Source organism: Polyodon spathula, chromosome 21 (assembly GCF_017654505.1).
Source record: "Polyodon spathula isolate WHYD16114869_AA chromosome 21, ASM1765450v1, whole genome shotgun sequence".
In the NCBI taxonomy this organism is placed as follows: domain Eukaryota; kingdom Metazoa; phylum Chordata; class Actinopteri; order Acipenseriformes; family Polyodontidae; genus Polyodon; species Polyodon spathula.
In genome coordinates, this window is record NC_054554.1 from 2,281,815 (window position 1) to 2,299,085 (window position 17,271).

Consider the following 17,271-nt stretch of genomic DNA (forward strand, 5'->3'; position numbering starts at 1 on the left):
AATGCGCACACAGTATAATACTGTGACTTGCTGCTGGTAATGTCTGAGAAGGAATACACGCGGCGGTTACAACAGAATTTAAAGACGTAGTGGATATTCATTTTCTTGGGTTTAAGTGGCACCAATCACAAACATTTAATTGCACTGCTGCTGAAAACATATATTAGGGAAGTAGGGAAAAAGTGTTTCAGATCATTTTAAGAACACATGTTGAATTCCATAACCGTTGTCTTGCATAAAACAATCTTGAATTATAAGCAAATTATAGTCAGCAGAACTACTGTGATCCTACACCGCTACGATCTGAGCAATTATAGTGTCATCTGTACGCCAAAGAACTACCTAGCCGGAACCCATGTTGTATCGCCTCCTCGTGATTCAGGGAATGTCTTCTGTGCAACACGAAGCTGGCTTCTCTAGGTAAACCTAATATATGGTTCTGCACGTTAATGTTTGAGGTTTAAATTGATTGCTTTTCTTCAAATTGTTACGTGGCAAAGTTAATATGGTGATTCGTATTAAGTGTTAATTGTTTTACTGTTCAGGCTGTTTTTATAATGAAATACACATTTACACAGTTGCCATTTTTATATTTTCGTTCACCAGTTAAATTAGCCTGTTTGAAAATCCCGTCTGTTGTAAACGTTGGTTCTTTCCCGTTGGTATTTTATTAAATGTGCGTAAAGGGAAAAATTGATGTAGAGTAAAATTAAAGGTCACTGTTTCACTTAGTCATGTGTCAGACACACATATACGTTGTACACACCTAGACCCGAACAACATCCAGACTTGCCTATCTATTATCAGACGAACCAAGCGTGTTGGGCACTCTTTGGTTGTCTGACGTTTTCCTTGCTTTTCAGGTTAATTAGTGGGCACCAAAAACCTTGCGCAGTTAGCGAGGCTAGAGCATCATGGTTAGTCAGAGGCGGTTTGCCTTTCTTGGGCAGCCTGTACTCATTGGAATGAAAGTGACTTTTACAGGTGATTTGAGAATTCAAGGTTTAACGAGTTTCACAAAGGTGTCCTGAATGTTTTTAAAAGATCTGACCTCTGAAGCATGACATCTCTTCAGTGCCTGTTAACCCAACCGTTAAAGAACACAGATTAACAGTGAGAGGTTTCAGGTTCTTCCTAAAACACCTAAAAATACTCCCATACGCAAAACAACCTGAGTGTATGAGGTGGATGATACAAGAAGTCATTTGGGTTGGAATGATGGCCCTGTATCTATTAACATTGGCAACATGTGTTTTGAGTTGTAAATGTTTATCTTGGAAAGTGACAAAAGAAGAAAAAAAAGGAACAGGTAGACCTGGGCCAGGAGGGCTGTTCAGAGGGCTGACCCGGGGCAGGAGGGCTGTTCAGAGGGCTCACCAGGGATAGGAGGGCTGACCCGGGGCAGGAGGGCTGTTCAGAGGGCTCACCAGGGATGGGAGGGCTGACCCAGGGCAGGAGGGCTGTTCAAGGGGCTGACAAGGGCAGGAGACTGCGAACTGTAAGATAACTAGACCCTTAATTGAACTACTAGTTTGCTTGATTAGATCTTGTTACTTGTTTTCTGCTTTTAAACAGTTGTAGAGTTCAAGTTATTTATAAAATGTTATAGCTAACTTGAAATCTGCAACAGTTTAAGACTGAAAACACTTGAAAAGGTCTAATTAAGCAAATGATCAGCTAAATTAAGGGTTTAGTTAAGTAATTGAGAGCTCAGTTGGAATAAAAACCAACCTGACGGGGTCCCCAGGACCAGGGTTGGGAGCCACTGGATTAGATGGAAGGATAATGGTGATATTCCTATCTCTACCTGCAGAGGGCCACCAGACACTAGTAATGGAAGAGCGTGTTGTCATGTCAACAAGTTCAGAATACATTAGATGTGTAATAGATAAAGGAGATTATATACATATAATGTTAGAACTAGCTAGACCAATTGAACGCTAGTGAAAATAAAAGACTATACATGGTGATTTTGGGTGGTGTTACACAGTTGTAACTGACTAAGGTTATACTGCAGGTATTATCATTGAGACGTAACTATACTGGAGATACTTCCTGAACAGTGCAACAATATAATGCTTTTGTAATGGAATTATAACACAGGCTTCTACTAGTTAATTCCTTTTCCCTATAGAAAGATTTTCTTGCATACACATGATGCCTATTTGTAGGTAAACTCAGCTGTACTGTACAAACTACAGAAAATCTAAACTGTTCAGTTTACACCTGGACCTGTGTTTTGACAGATGACTTTGTAAAAAATCCCTGGATTAATAAATCGGGTAAAACCATGACTCTTACCTTTCTCTACCTGTTAGATTAACTTGACCCTTATTGTAACATTTATTAAATGATGCAGCAAATTTAGGAAGATTTAGGAACTCAATTCCTGTTAAAAGCTGCCTCTGCAAATCTGTTTGCAAGTCCAAATGACCAAACTGATTGCATGAAGCACATTGGCAGCTAGAGTGGTCTGCCAGCGATTTGCAGCACATTGGGTATTATTATATTATTACTCCACAATTTCGAAAATTTGTCTGTTGTTTCCATGTCTATTTAGATGTCGCTTTTCCATTTCGAGTTGCCTTGAGGGACTCCTTGTCAACTGACAAACTAAATTGGTTGGTGAAACAATGGCGGGCTTGGGTTGAAACTGCCACAGAGTTGGGTATATAATAAGTCAATGTTTACATTGGAGATATTGGAATGAATAACTGATGGCCTGTTTGGAGGGCTACTTAGGTGCATTGGTGGAGTTTCGAGGGGAAGCTGGAGTAGCTCTACACAGCGCTACGGTAAATCTAGAAAGAGCTTTCAAACAGATGAGCTCTAGTTGTTTCCCTCATAGCTAAGCTGCATGTTTATTTCCAGGTGCTTTGTATTATGGCTGGAGCGGGGCATGAGAACGTTTTCGTGAACCGGAAGTTTGAGTCGGAAACTGAAATAGAGGAAAAACGCAAGAAAAGACAAGAGGAATGGGAGAAAGTTCGTAAACCCGAGGACCCAGAAGGTAAGGGAATGCTTTTTAAACTACTACAGGGCCAGGGGACTCAATAAGAATAGAGCCCCCTCGTTATGACCCTGTTCATACCTACCAGAGGCATGGTGTGCATGTGTTTTAAACTACAGTGCTGCCGTAATTAGTGACTAAGTCCTTATCAAAGGACTGATATACCAGTAAATGCACTGTAAAGGATATACAAAGATAAAAATGACATTTTATTTTTACCTTCACTTACCTTTCTTTGTAACATTTGCCATCTTTATAATAGCTCCAATCCTGAATTGTATTCATTTCTCTAACTGGCTTCCATGTGGTAGAACACTTGGATTGCTTTTAGATGATTATTATATATATATATATATAGAGAGAGAGAGAGAGAGAGAGTATTTCTGCAGTTATACAGTAGCAGCATTGGCATAATGTGCTCTATCAGTCTACGGCAGTAGTTATTGATGCATTCATGCTGTCATCGGGAATTATTCTTTGTGGAGTGACATACTGTAGCTTCAGAGTTGATTTGCACATTGCCTGTTATAGCTGGGGAGCAGTGAACCAAACTTGGCGACTCAATCTAGATCTGCACTGAGCATTATGATGATCTGCATGATTTCATTGACATTACCCATTCTAGATTTCTAACAGCACACACGTTTTTTATTAGGGCTGTGTGCACAGCTCTGAGGGGCTTGAAAGTCCGTTCGCTGGGTTTTCAAAAGTAGATTAACCTTCTGAGGTTTGTCACACTTTCACATGCCCTCTAGAGTAATATCAAACCACTATGCTGTTCATTTATTGATTTAAAGATTTCCCAACTAAGATAAGACTGTTGATCTTACCGTCTATAACATTCTCCTAGCGGGAAGCTGTGCTATTCCACACACATCTACAGTAGTTAGATTTGCATAAGATTATTATGACTCACATACAGTACATTCATATCTTACAGTTCGTAGATGCACTCTGACTTCTGCAGTGTGTGCACAGTAAAATGGTTACAAACACTGCAGATGTGTTAACGTTTACAAGACATTGTATATTGTTGCGACAATAAAAATCCAAGCGTACAGCTTTTATCTTGCAAAATAGAGAGCTCTTATTTAGCAAATAGAGTGAACAGCAACACTCACCAGCGTGCGGGGCTGAGCTTAGCTGACAATCCGGGCGCTCAGCAGAATGCCCCCCACTGCTCCACTCCTGCCACTAGGGCGATGACAGGACACGCCCCCCACTCACAGCAGAAGTGACAGTGGCAAGCAGGTGACAAGCAAGGGAGAGCGAGCAGCGGCTCGAGCAGAGTAAATCCCGCTGCCGGCCTCCGCGACACTATATATAAAAACTCACACAGATAAAATAATTTCTGATGGACATTTTTTTTTGCCTTAGAATATATGTAAAAAAATATTTGTTCGGATATTCAGATATTTGTCCCAGCACTGGTTAGAAGGCATTACAGGAAGCAATACCAGAATCCGCAGTGTACTTGCTTTTAAAAGCTCCTCCGTGCAGCAGGTATGCCAGCTGTGGAACAGCAAGCTAATTTACTAATGCACCAGTGGGCTGTTGCCAAGCACTGACAAGGCAGTGAGAGTACCAGGGGCCACTGAAAAGACTGCTATTAAGGCATAGACTGTATTGTACTGTTTACACTAAATGGTGTGACATACTTTTTTTCGCACTGCAAGCCTGCCGCGAAGCCAATATGGAACTACAGCATCGGAGGACCGTGCCGTTCTGAATGTACACAGGCAGGCCTGCAGACGGGCAGTGCTTGGCCAATTGTGCGCCACCCCCTGGAAACTCCAAGCTATAGGGTGCATCCTGCACTCCAGGTGGAGTTCATGCATACCCAGGATTTTAAACAAGGTGTTGCAAGCTTACTGTGCAGTTTTTATATGGCTGCCAGAGCTACCCAGATCCATTAGTTTGATTTCTATCTATCTATGAATGTACACAAAAGTAAATAAACCAACAGCCTTGTAATTACAGAGTGCGCTTTATTAAAACTGCATGACATAATTCCACGGCAAAGATTTGCACTCAGTTCAATTTACTGCAATTCATGCTCTCAAAAATGTTTCACGTCATTGATGGTGTCAGAAAAAAATTGCTTGCTCCTCAAGTGAAGAGGATTGACATTGTCTTGATATAAATAGAGGCTGTGCATTGCATAGTGCCTGTTGTGAATGTGATTGCGTCTCAGGACCCCATGCATGCGCACACAGACCCTTTTAAACTAAAAGATCCCTTAAAGGGCATCACCATTTTATACAGATGTTGTTCCTGCATCCATAAAGGATGGTTAAATCAGAAATCTCAGATTGCACGTTGCAGGGATCTTTAATTATCTACAAAAAAATCAGAATTTGTGATCAGATATCGAAATCAAGTGGGGAGGAAAGCATCTGACCAAAATGTGTGTGGTACGGATGAACTGCAGTGAAAGAGCCTGATTTTGATGTTGATCTGTTTTTCCAGGAGTGTAAGGAGTACACAGAAAGAAACCTCAATGACTCAGTAAAGGCAATTAGACCTTGCAAGGCTTGAGAAGTTCAGGCTTCACGTCCTGGTTCTTTTGTTTGTGCACCACTTGGGAATACCACTGTTTAAAATAATGTTTGCGTAGGAAATGCTGAGCATTGCCCCACTCCAGACTGGAAATGCTGAGCACTGACCCACTCCAGACTGGAAATGCTGAGCACTGCCCCACTCCAGACTGGAAATGCTGAGCACTGCCCCACTCCAGACTGGAAATGCTGAGCACTGCCCCACTCCAGACTGGAAATGCTGAGCACTGACCCACTCCAGACTGGAAATGCTGAGCACTGACCCACTCCAGTCTGCATCCATTAAATGTGTGTCTATATACTGTGTAGCTCAATGTTCCAGCTTGTGGAACACAGAAGGAAGTAGGTAGTTAAGAGTAGATGGTACATTATGTAATTAGCCACTGAGCACCCCCAGGGTGCCATACCGGGCCCTAGCTCTTTCTGATTGAAGTATAACATTTTCTCATCAGACTGTCAGAGGTCAGATGTACTTAGTCGACACAGTAATGTATGGTTCTGCATAATTATTTTTTAAACCAGATGTCGTCAAATGCCATTAGTGTTTATTTTGTCAGTTCGCTCTCTGTACTGAACTGTCTGCTGATTATTTAACAGCATGTGTCTGGCACACTGCTCCCCCACTCAATTCCTTCCTGGCTCCAGAACACCACAAGCACGTTTCGTGCATAAGATTTAAAGAACTTGTGCATGTCTTATCTAACAGAAGACTGCATGTCTAATCTGGGGCGAAATATGGAGAGGGTTCTTCAGACAAGGCCACTTTCATTTTAAATCTGAAAAACATTTAATCGCATTTAAACAGTTACCTGGAATGCGCTCCCATTGCCCTCTAATGACATTTCACAGGCAGAACACGTGAAGCATGGACTCCCAACTACCAAATTATGATATGTTACATTCTCCCATAGTTTAGACTTCTGTGCACACTGCTTATATCTATATAATATATATATATGCACATATATATATATATCTATATATATCTTGTTGATATATAGATATATCTAAGAACAACCTTTGTTGACAGTCACGTTTGTTTACTTTCTCCAGTTATGCTTCCCTCTATGTCCCTGTGAGATTACACAGTTTGCTCCTGCTATTATTCACAGCAGTAGGATGCTGTAAATACCTTATTTTTCAATTCCAATTCCTTATTAAAAAACAGTTCTCAATTCCCACTCCCTCTCTATTCCTTTGAAGGAATTGGAATTGATTAAAAGGGAATGGGAATTGGCGTTGGGATTAGGAATTGATTTATTTCATACCGATCACATTTTGCAAATGTGAAGCAGTTAATTTCAACACTGGCATCTCTTTAAATACTATTTGAAAACCATGCGGGTTACAATTACAAATGATCTACAGCAGAATACTCCTATAAAACTATCATTGCTTTTAATGCAGGCTGATCATAATAAGGGCAGTATCTTTATTATAGTCTCCAGACAATAAAATTGTAAAACCAAGTCCTCAATTAACGTTTTAAAAGCACTGTGAGCTGCTGGCATTCAATAAGTAACGTGTAATTACTCTGCTACTCACCTTCCTTTATCCCGTGGATGGCTTTTCATTTCGCTGTCATCTTTTCTATATTTCAAATTATTTTCCATCTGATGCTTGAAATTGTGAGAATCTTTGGAGACGAATGCTCCTTCCACAAGTCCACTACGGCAGCTTAGTCAATTATCTGGATTTCTTTTTTTCATGTATTGATTTAGTTTTAGAATAGAAAATGACATCAAATTTCAGCTACAAATGTAATAACCCTTCTAACAGTTCACCATATTAAAAGCGTGGTAAAGCATAGGTAAGCATTGTAAAGCCCAAAGAGGTGCTGTAAGGATAAGGCATATGCAAAATACTGTAAAATTACTATGTAGATTTAATATAGTAAACTTTTGTAAGGGTACTACTAAGCAGACCATGTCTCCCAACTGCAGCAGTCTGTGTCCGTTTATCCGACTGCGGTGGACCAGAGTAAGGGTGGATATGTAAAAAGGCGGATAAATGAATCCTGTTTTAAATCCCATTATACACAGCTGTAACAATTACTATATTCACACAGTTCTTGTTTTGAGATTCAGCTTTTATTAGGGAGCTCCTCTAATCCCTTGTTTAAAAAGATACAGGGTATTAATGCTTGTGACAGGGCAGCCGTCTGCCGTGTGGGTGTGTGCATTCGCTGCTGAGTGACAGGCATCGAGTCGGAGGTTGGAAGTTGATACGCCCCCTGCAGGTGAACAGGATTTATTTACATATCAACACATTGAACAGCTCAGCGTGACACTACCAGCAGTGACCGCACACGGAGCACATACAACACAGTGCACGGAAACTTTGGTGGGATCTACAATCTGAACTAATGTTCTCTGTTCTATTGGCCTGGCTGTCCGCGGTTTCGACTTGTTTACTCGCCTGGTTCTGGTTCTCACTCACTTGCACTCTCACACACACATGCGAATTTCAACTTCTTTAGCCCAGTTGGCTTTGGCTTAGCAGCAGCCCCGAGGTGAATAAATTGAACCTTTTATACCTGACATCCCGCTGGAACACACCTGCCTGCTGGTTAGATTCCACACCTGGAAATCACACACAGCAGACAGGCTCTCCAAGGAGCGTCAGGTACTTCATTAATTAATTACAGTAAATACACACTGTTTACAATATACATTTACACACAAAAAAAACAAAAAAAAACTTTTCATGCACAGGGCTCCTGCTCTGCCACAGTGTTGTATACACTTCCATTAATGTCAGGTCATTTACACAGCAGCAAAAAGCCCAACTCGCTTTCTCTTTCTTCTAGCCCCTTTGGATTAGCGCTGTACATGTGGGTGATGTTGCTGAAGAGCTGGATCGTAGCGGGTAAACGGTTAGGGTGGATATGTGACGGATTACTGTACTGCATTATAGCGAGGGACGACAGTATACTGTAGTGTTATTCAATGCACTTTGCAGTCTTTTTGTTTGATTGTGGTAGGATTGATGTATTTACTAAGGATAAGGGGGTCAATTCAGTTGATGTAAATACTGTAGTCGGGCAGTTCATTGAGATCAGATCGTCCCTGGTGTTTCCTATATGCTTACACATATAAAAACACACTACAGATACTCGCATGCACACGGTTAAGTGCTTGATTTTCATAACCTTGACACACAAAGAGCCCGTATTTCAAACAGTGGGGATGTTTAGATCCATCAATTTCAATGTCTTGTAGCTCTCTGCAGGCCTCCACTTGTGTCTGTCTGTCTGCCTCAGCAGGTTAGCCCCCCCCCCCTCCCCTCCACCTTTTCTCTTTGTTCAGCCCCCCTGACTGCTCGTCTTCTGTCAGCTGAAAAGACGTTGGTCAATATGTATCAACTAAAACACCATGAGGCCCTTTCTGTACTCTGGCCTTCGAATATGGTAATAAGCTAGCAAAGGCTTCGTTGCTCCTTACAGTCCCCGCACTAATAGATACTCGCTATGAAGTTACATTTAATTAAAAAAATACCATAGGGTGACTTGTGTTTAGTGTTATGATGAAGGACAAATTGAATAATGTAGGTCTCTGTGCTATGCTTGCCTCAAATTCATGGAATCCTTTATTTGTTCTGTGTACAGAACAGTTTAGCTTGTATCCTGCTGCATATAATTCTGATTAAGTGGCAGGAGCGTTATGTAATCATGATTGCATCCTGTGCAAGCAACAAGATGAAATGTTTCTGTCTCTCTCTCTAAACTTCCCCACCCATCAAACTGTAAGCCTTGAAGTTATAGAGGGTTATGTTTTTGACAAAAGTAATTTGAAAATGCTGCTAGCACTCCACAAACAAGCATTTCTGATATAAATAATTTTCTGCACTCAGTTATTTTGGATGACATAAGTAGAAACTTATGTCAGAAAGAAAATCATTTTCTGTATCAAATGTATTTCATTTTAAATATTTTAGTGTATCAGCCAATATTAAATGATGGTATTGATTGGGAATGTAATCTGCAATGCACAAAGAAAGTGATTTAAAAACCAAAAACCTATTGCATTATCAAATGGAAAGGCACGGTAAACAGCAGTGTATACCAACATGTTTAGACCCTGAAATTGATTGCTGTGCTGGAGGGACATTTGAGTTATAATGTGCACACACTGGTGTTTCCCATATGCCAACTGCTACTTCTCCACGCTCTACAAATTTAGATTTTCATAAATGGATTGTACTCAAGAGTGCAGAATGGTAAGTGGTAAAGATGTGAATGATGAAAGGTCTCTGCCAGTTGTTGTTCTGTGTCAGTGTGGATTGAAAAGCCAGTCTTGTTGAGAGTGACTGTGACATGGTAGTCAAGATGACACCGTACTGTTCAAAGAGGTACTCGGAGCCTCTGTAACATCATCGGCTGAGATCTTCTCTGCAAAGGATTGCATGCAGACCGAGCTACATGTATGGTCAAAAACATCTGTGAGCACAGCAGGGAACAGTGTCTTACTAAACGTATCTCCTGTCCTGCGTAATAAAAAGAAGTAGATCAGTAAACTCGTGGGGTTCGGCTTTCCTGGGTCCGCCTGTCAGGTTTCAGATCTAGCTGTGGTCTGCCAGTTAAAAGTACTGTGCAGATATATTTCATTGTGTCAGTGCTACAGATTGTAAATACTTAAAACCAAGACTGAGGAGACAAACAAACTGGCATATAAATCCTCTTAGTTAGAGGCCACAACTCACAGTTTGTTTTCTTCTCCTTTTGTGTTGTACCTGTGGAAGGCAGAAGCTGAAAGCTCGGCCGATTTACAAAACTTTTTGTTGGGGAGTAAGAAAGAGATGCTATTAATAGACTAGAAAAAAATGAATCTCACAGTATGGAAACAAAACGAATGAACAGGGGCTGCAAACGGGATTCATATTTCAAGGACAAGCAGAGAAACGATCTTGCTTTCATATATTCCCAAGACAAGGAGTGTGTTGCTATGCCACTTGCTGCTGTATGCACAAACTCGGAGCGCACTGTAGCTGTGAATAACTGCTGTTTTAAATTAATTGTAAAAATACATCATCCATATACCTGGCCTAGCCAGGTAGACAAACTGAAATATTGTATATGCACATGTACTGTGGAAGGGCCCTTCACTAATTGACTGTTTTCTATATGCGATTGTTCTTCTGTGCAGCACTCCCAAAACACATTGCCACTATATGAAAAACAGCATCAGATAAAGATAAACTTTTTCATTTTGTGTATGTGTGTGTGTGTGTGGATATTTTCAGCTAGGCTTGGAAATAATGCCTCCAGGTGAGTTCTCTTGGATAGACAAACTATTTTTACTTTCATGAGTCAGAGATACCCTGAAGGAGAGACTTGACTCAGCCCTGGGGGTTTGTTCTTAGCAGACAGTCTCCAGCAGCATTCTCTTAGGGCCTTATTGATTTTATTCCTCCTTTGCATTGTTTCCAGTTTATGGAACAATAGCAGCTGAATCTGTTGTGCAGTAAACCTGCATGGTGGACGGACTGGCCAGGTACACTGCCCAGTTACAAAGCCACTTGCAGGTCGATCACTTCAGAGCAGAGCCCACGGTGACTGGCGGCCAGTGTGACGATTTCTTTCCCAGTCGGTGACACCTTGGAAAATGAATAAGCAATGCCAGTCCCTCACGCACTCGCAATACCACCTTTCAACAGCAGTTACCTTTTTCAGATGCGCTCATTACACTAATGTTTTCAGTTTGCGAGTGAGTGCAGTTTTGCATTCTGAACTGGCTCTGTGCACTTTGGGTATCATGACTGTGGTGTGAGAGAGCAGGATGTGCTGTATTCAGACTGGAGTGAGAGAGCAGGGATGTGCTGTATTCAGACTGGAGTGAGAGAGCAGGGATGTGCTGTATTCAGACTCTGGTGTGAGAGAGCAGGATGTGCTGTATTCAGACTCCGGATTGAAAGCTGCAGTGCAGGGATGTGCTGTATTCAGACTGGAGTGAGAGAGCAGGGATGTGCTGTATTCAGACTGGAGTGAGAGAGCAGGGATGTGCTGTATTCAGACTGGAGTGAGAGAGCAGGGATGTGCTGTATTCAGACTGGAGTGAGAGAGCAGGGATGTGCTGTATTCAGACTGGAGTGAGAGAGCAGGGATGTGCTCTATTCAGACTGGAGTGAGAGAGCAGGGATGTGCTCTATTCAGACTGGAGTGAGAGAGCAGGGATGTGCTCTATTCAGACTCCGGATTGAAAGCTGCAGTGCAGGGATGTGCTGTATTCAGACTGGAGTGAGAGAGCCGGGATGTGCTGTATTCAGACTGGAGTGAGAGAGCAGAATGTGCTGTATTCAGACTCTGGTGTGAGAGAGCAGGGATGTGCTGTATTCAGACTGGAGTGAGAGAGCAGGGATGTGCTGTATTCAGACTGGAGTGAGAGAGCAGAATGTGCTGTATTCAGACTGGAGTGAGATAGCAGGGATGTGCTCTATTCAGACTGGAGTGAGAGAGCAGGGATGTGCTCTATTCAGACTGGAGTGAGAGAGCAGGGATGTGCTGTATTCAGACTGGAGTGAGAGAGCAGGGATGTGCTGTATTCAGACTGGAGTGAGAGAGCAGGGATGTGCTCTATTCAGACTGGAGTGAGAGAGCAGGGATGTGCTGTATTCAGACTGGAGTGAGAGAGCAGGGATGTGCTGTATTCAGGCTCCGGATTGAAAGCTGCAGTGCAGGGATGTGCTGTATTCAGGCTCCGGATTGAAAGCTGCAGTGCAGGAATGTGCTGTATTCAGACTCCGGATTGAAAGCTGCAGTGCAGGAATGTGCTGTATTCAGACTCTGGATCGAAAGCTGCAGTGCAGGAATGTGCTGTATTCAGGCTCCGGATTGAAAGCTGCAGTGCAGGAATGTGCTGTATTCAGACTCTGGATTGAAAGCTGCAGTGCAGGGATGTGCTGTATTCAGACTCCGGATCGAAAGCTGCAGTGCAGGAATGTGCTGTATTCAGGCTCCGGATTGAAAGCTGCAGTGCAGGAATGTGCTGTATTCAGACTCCGGATTGAAAGCTGCAGTGCAGGGATGTGCTGTATTCAGGCTCCGGATTGAAAGCTGCAGTGCAGGAATGTGCTGTATTCAGACTCCGGATTGAAAGCTGCAGTGCAGGGATGTGCTGTATTCAGATTCCGGATCGAAAGCTGCAGTGCAGGAATGTGCTGTATTCAGGCTCCGGATTGAAAGCTGCAGTGCAGGAATGTGCTGTATTCAGACTCCGGATCGAAAGCTGTAGTGCAGGAATGTGCTGTATTCAGGCTCCGGATCGAAAGCTGCAGTGCAGGGATGTGCCATCATGCACCCAGGCTGGCAAGGTGCGGCTCACGCTTGTTAACTTGCTGTGTTTCTTTCAGAATGCCCGGAGGAGGTGTATGACCCTCGATCTCTGTTTGACCGGCTGCAGGAGCAGAAGGATAAGAAACAGCAGGAGTACGAGGAGCAGTTCAAATTCAGTAAGAGCTGCAGCAGCAGTGTCAGAATGAACCCAGAGTGCTTCCTTTTATTGAACATGCAGGGAGACCTCCTCATCATAACCCACACAATCAGATGAGTGTATCTTGTAATGCTGTCTTTATAACATTATTTTATTATTATTTTATTATTTTTAATTTTACATCATGACGTGGGTAAGTGGTATAGTTTCATAATTCTGTTATTTGCATTAAATAAACATATTAACTCATATACTGACTTTGTTTAAAATGGTCTATAAACATGACCTGGTCATGTAGTCCAGTAGTCAGTTTGTGACTGTGCCTTCCTTTATAAAACTATGACTGTGCCTCTCAGTGGTCGTCATGTGTGTGTAGCCCTTCTGTTTCTTGGTGAAAACTAATTAGCTGCGATGAGTCAAAAAAGCTGTGTGTGACTCATTTTCCAGCCCCAAGTGAACGGCTTGCATTGAGTGAAATAAGCAGTTCTTTGTCCGATTGCTGCAGGGATTTTTTGTTTTTTTTTATATATATATATATATATATATATATATATATATATATATGTATATGTTACGACATATTCACTGACAACCTGAAGACAGACTCTTTTTTTTTGTCAGTTTGCGTGTACGATACACTTGTAACACAAAGGCTTCTGTAGTTCTTTTGTTTTGACAGTTAGGAGATAGCCTATTGATTGTTTGAGCGTGGCCTTTGTGTGCAGTAATAGCAGGAGGAAAAAAAAATTAACCACCCTGTTATCTCTCCATTCAGAAAACATGGTGAAGTGTCTGGACGAGGATGAAACGAATTTCCTGGATGAGGTTTCCAGGCAACAGATGCTGGTAGAGAAGCAGCGGAGGGATGAAGATCTGAAGGAACTAAATGAGTACAGAATATCCTTTCCAATACCAAGCACCAAATCAAATGCCTCCAACTCATGAAATGCAACACTGTTGCTGGTGTTTTGCCATGGGCGTGAAGCTTTGATGGCTGTGTATTCACTGTTTGTATTAATTTGGTATGCGTACGGCTTTGCTTCTTCTAACAGTCTTGCTGCTGTTCGCTATGTAGTCTAAGGCTTCAGCTTGATAAACATGCTGGGGTTGTGACAGGTCTTAGTGAAACGTTGCACACCTCTGCCTGTTCTAGATTGGGTGAAAGCACAGAGCACTAATGAATTACAGGCAGGCTCTTCCAAAACAGCTCACGATTCCCTCTGTTAATGAAGGGTTAGAATCCAGGGTGCAGCCTTTGAGAGGAGCGTGCTTTCATGAGCAGCAGTTCTGAGAGCTGTGTGTTTTTCGCAGATACTCATCAGCAGCTTTGAAGCTAGCTAGCAGCCTGCTATTAGGATAAGAAAAAATGGAACCGATAACATTAGCGGCAGAATGATTACTTCTACGTCGTGGAATGCATTTTTTTCCCCCTCTGTCATCATTTAAATTCCACTCTCCGTAAGCCGGTTTGACTGTAGTAGCTCTGTGGTGTCATAAAATATCCTGTTTTTATAGACAATACCATGCTTTTTTTAATTACATTTAATCCAGTTGCCTGTGTGGTCTGTGTTTCACAATGGACTCCACTCACCGCATCTGTAAATCTGCATAATGGTTAACCACTACATTCTCCTCGTCTGCTTGTGAGAAGTAATCCCTGCATACATCTTTGAGCTTTCTAAACTAATCTCATCACTTAGTACAGTGGTTTGTTTATTAAGCCTCTGTTTCATGATGGTAAAAGTGTTGCCTGAAAATGGAGTAACCCAAGTTATTGTGTGTAAGTACATTGAAGAAAGCACCGGCGTTACCATTTCAAATAGGTTAATAATCACATTTAGAGTTTGTTGAGTAAAACTGTATTTTTGTGGTGAACCTTTGGATGTGTATTAAAACAGCCTTGAGATCTGCAGGGCCCTGGTTTTAAGTGCAACAGCAAAAATTTGATGAAAGGAAAAAAACTAGGAAGACACTACTTTGCACAAAATAGGACCCCCCTGCCTCCTGCCCCCTGGTTTTTAACTTGTGGACAGCGGGAACAAACTTTTGGGTGCCTCCCTCTGAGTTCAACCATTTATGCAAACTCAACTGTGATTCAGATAATTTGTAACATTCCATGCAGATTGCATATTATCAACAAGTGTAGCACTCTCATTAGGAATTGAAAACGACCTTGATATAATTTGTATAGGGGCAGTTAGAGAGCGAAAAGGTGGGTCAGCACCCCAATATTAAGCACTGTAATATCTACTGCTTGCTTGTGTTTGAAGCCTGTTATCCAGAAGCTTTCCTGTCTGTTTTGACGTCTTGGCGAAAGCAGGTTTCCTTAACCCCCCCCCCCCCCGATCTCACAGCACTCTCTCAAAACTGTCAGCAAACACTGAAACTAGGAAAGAACCAGAGAAGAAAGTGGTGATTAAACCAGTGGAGAACAAGAACACATTCTCTCAGGCCAAGCTCCTGGCAGGAGCTGTCAAACGCAGGAGGTGAGCTCTGTGAACAAGGCTGTGCAGGCTCTAAATTAGAGCTCTGAAGCAGAGGGTCCAGAAAGAAGAATGGAGCATTCAGAGCTGACATGATTCTTCAGCACACTCGTGGAAAACTTTGACAAGTTAAACCCAAACTAAAAGCTGATGGTGGAAGAGTGAGTGACTTTCTGAGCACTTGGCTTTCCCCATGCAGCTGCTGTTAACAGTGTTTCACCTTGCACTGTACGATGAAAACAAACTCTGCCTCGCAACGATTAATGATAGGAGTTTGGTTTGGTGGTTTCCTTCTCGTTTGGTCTTTGTTTGCAGGAGCTGACACACACACACACACACACACACCTTTCTTCCTGTGGGAGGAAATCTCTTTGAGTGGATGGTATTCGGCCTCAAGCTGCAGATTGATGTGTTTTCATTGTGACAGATGACTGCACAGTGTTGCTTTCTCTGCTAAGGGTCAGTTAACTGTAAGGGGACAGATGAGCTGGAAAGAGTATGCTTTAATAGCTTGAAAGGGTGTGTTTATTTTCTAGTAAAGGTCCAGTTCTGCGTTCCTATAACTCGCCGGCTTGTAATAAAGCCACAAAACCATTGCATTCGAAAAACAAAACAAACAGCCCTAATTGGCACTGGTGTGCTAGAAATTTTTTCTAATCACATTTCCTGTCCTTTTTATTTTAGTTCAGACACATCAGACAGTGTGAAGAAACAGAAATTAGAAACAAACAAGGACAGCAGCCATCGAGGTAAAGTACCGGCATAGAGTTCTCAAATCAAAATTGTGTTTAATGACCTGCTGTGTCTGTCCTCAGGGAGTGAGGTGGCGGGGAGGTTCTCAGGCGCTGGCTCTGTGGTGCACTGCATCGGTATCCTGGTCCAGGTTCTGTTTAACAAGATGCTGTGTCTGTCCTCAGGGAGTGAGACGGCAGGGAGGTTCTCAGGCGCTGGCTCTGTGGTGCACCGCCCCTCTGTGGCGGTGTGTGTGGGCATCCTGCCGGGCCTGGGGGCCTACTCGGGAAGCAGCGACTCTGACTCCAGCACAGACAGCGAAGGTACCATTATCTCAGCAGGAAGCATCATCTCCTCTGTCTTGCACTCTGACCGTTAACCCAGAGAGACCTGCGAAGCGACCCTGTGTGTGTGTTCTGCGAGTCATGCCGATGCAAGCATCTTGGGCTTAGAGTGGTGTTTCTAATTACCCGTGTGTTCCATCCATACAGTTTGACCCACGGCAGAAAACTGAAGATTTGACATCATTGTGGACTCAACCAAGCGGAAGGCATACCAGGCTCTCAAATGTCACATCTTAAAGTTCAGCACAAATGTCAAGGTTTCTTTAGGTAGAGGGGTTTTTCAAACTCTACAGTGCATAGAGAGAGCACGAACGGCAAGATTTTGTTTCATACACAAAATAAATAAACGTTATGGCTGTAAGTTACGTGGCGATTTTGAAAGCTGAAAATAAATACTTTGATTTATTTTGTTTATGTCTTTACTTCAGTCGTGTTGAAACAAGATTATTTGGGTTTAAATAAAAGTGCATTTTTTGTTTTTTCATTCAGTCCAAACTTAAGTTGTATTGACATTAATATTGCTTTGCCATTCTGTTACAAGGCCATACAACAATTACCGTGCAACCAGGGGTCAACCAATCAGTACTGACAATGTGAACCACTTTGTAGAAAGATTTATTTTTACAGCAGTAAGCAAGCAGAATCAGGGCCAACTTTTGAACTAAACCAGGGTGTCTCAGAGCAGTGACTGCTGCAGCCTAAAATATCGTGTGACTC

At 42.3% G+C, this 17,271-nt stretch overlaps 1 protein-coding gene across 3 annotated transcripts; it reads left to right on the top strand.

Annotated features, from left to right (window-relative positions):
• Nucleotides 1-346: 346 nt before the first annotated feature.
• psme3ip1 (proteasome activator subunit 3 interacting protein 1) lies at nucleotides 347-16,959 on the top strand. Of its 3 annotated transcripts, XM_041221124.1 has the most exons (8): nucleotides 347-420; nucleotides 2,872-3,010; nucleotides 12,916-13,014; nucleotides 13,771-13,892; nucleotides 15,348-15,481; nucleotides 16,163-16,227; nucleotides 16,396-16,533; nucleotides 16,702-16,959. In XM_041221124.1, exons 2-8 carry the CDS (start codon nucleotides 2,884-2,886, stop codon nucleotides 16,704-16,706), a joined length of 690 nt encoding a protein of 229 aa, XP_041077058.1. In that variant the 5' UTR covers nucleotides 347-420; nucleotides 2,872-2,883; the 3' UTR covers nucleotides 16,707-16,959. The 3 variants fall into 3 exon arrangements, with proteins under 3 accessions (XP_041077058.1, XP_041077057.1, XP_041077059.1); XM_041221123.1 differs by having other exon boundaries at nucleotides 16,396-16,959; XM_041221125.1 differs by lacking the exon at nucleotides 15,348-15,481 and having other exon boundaries at nucleotides 13,771-13,885; nucleotides 16,396-16,959.
• The last annotated feature ends 312 nt before the right edge of the window (nucleotides 16,960-17,271 follow it).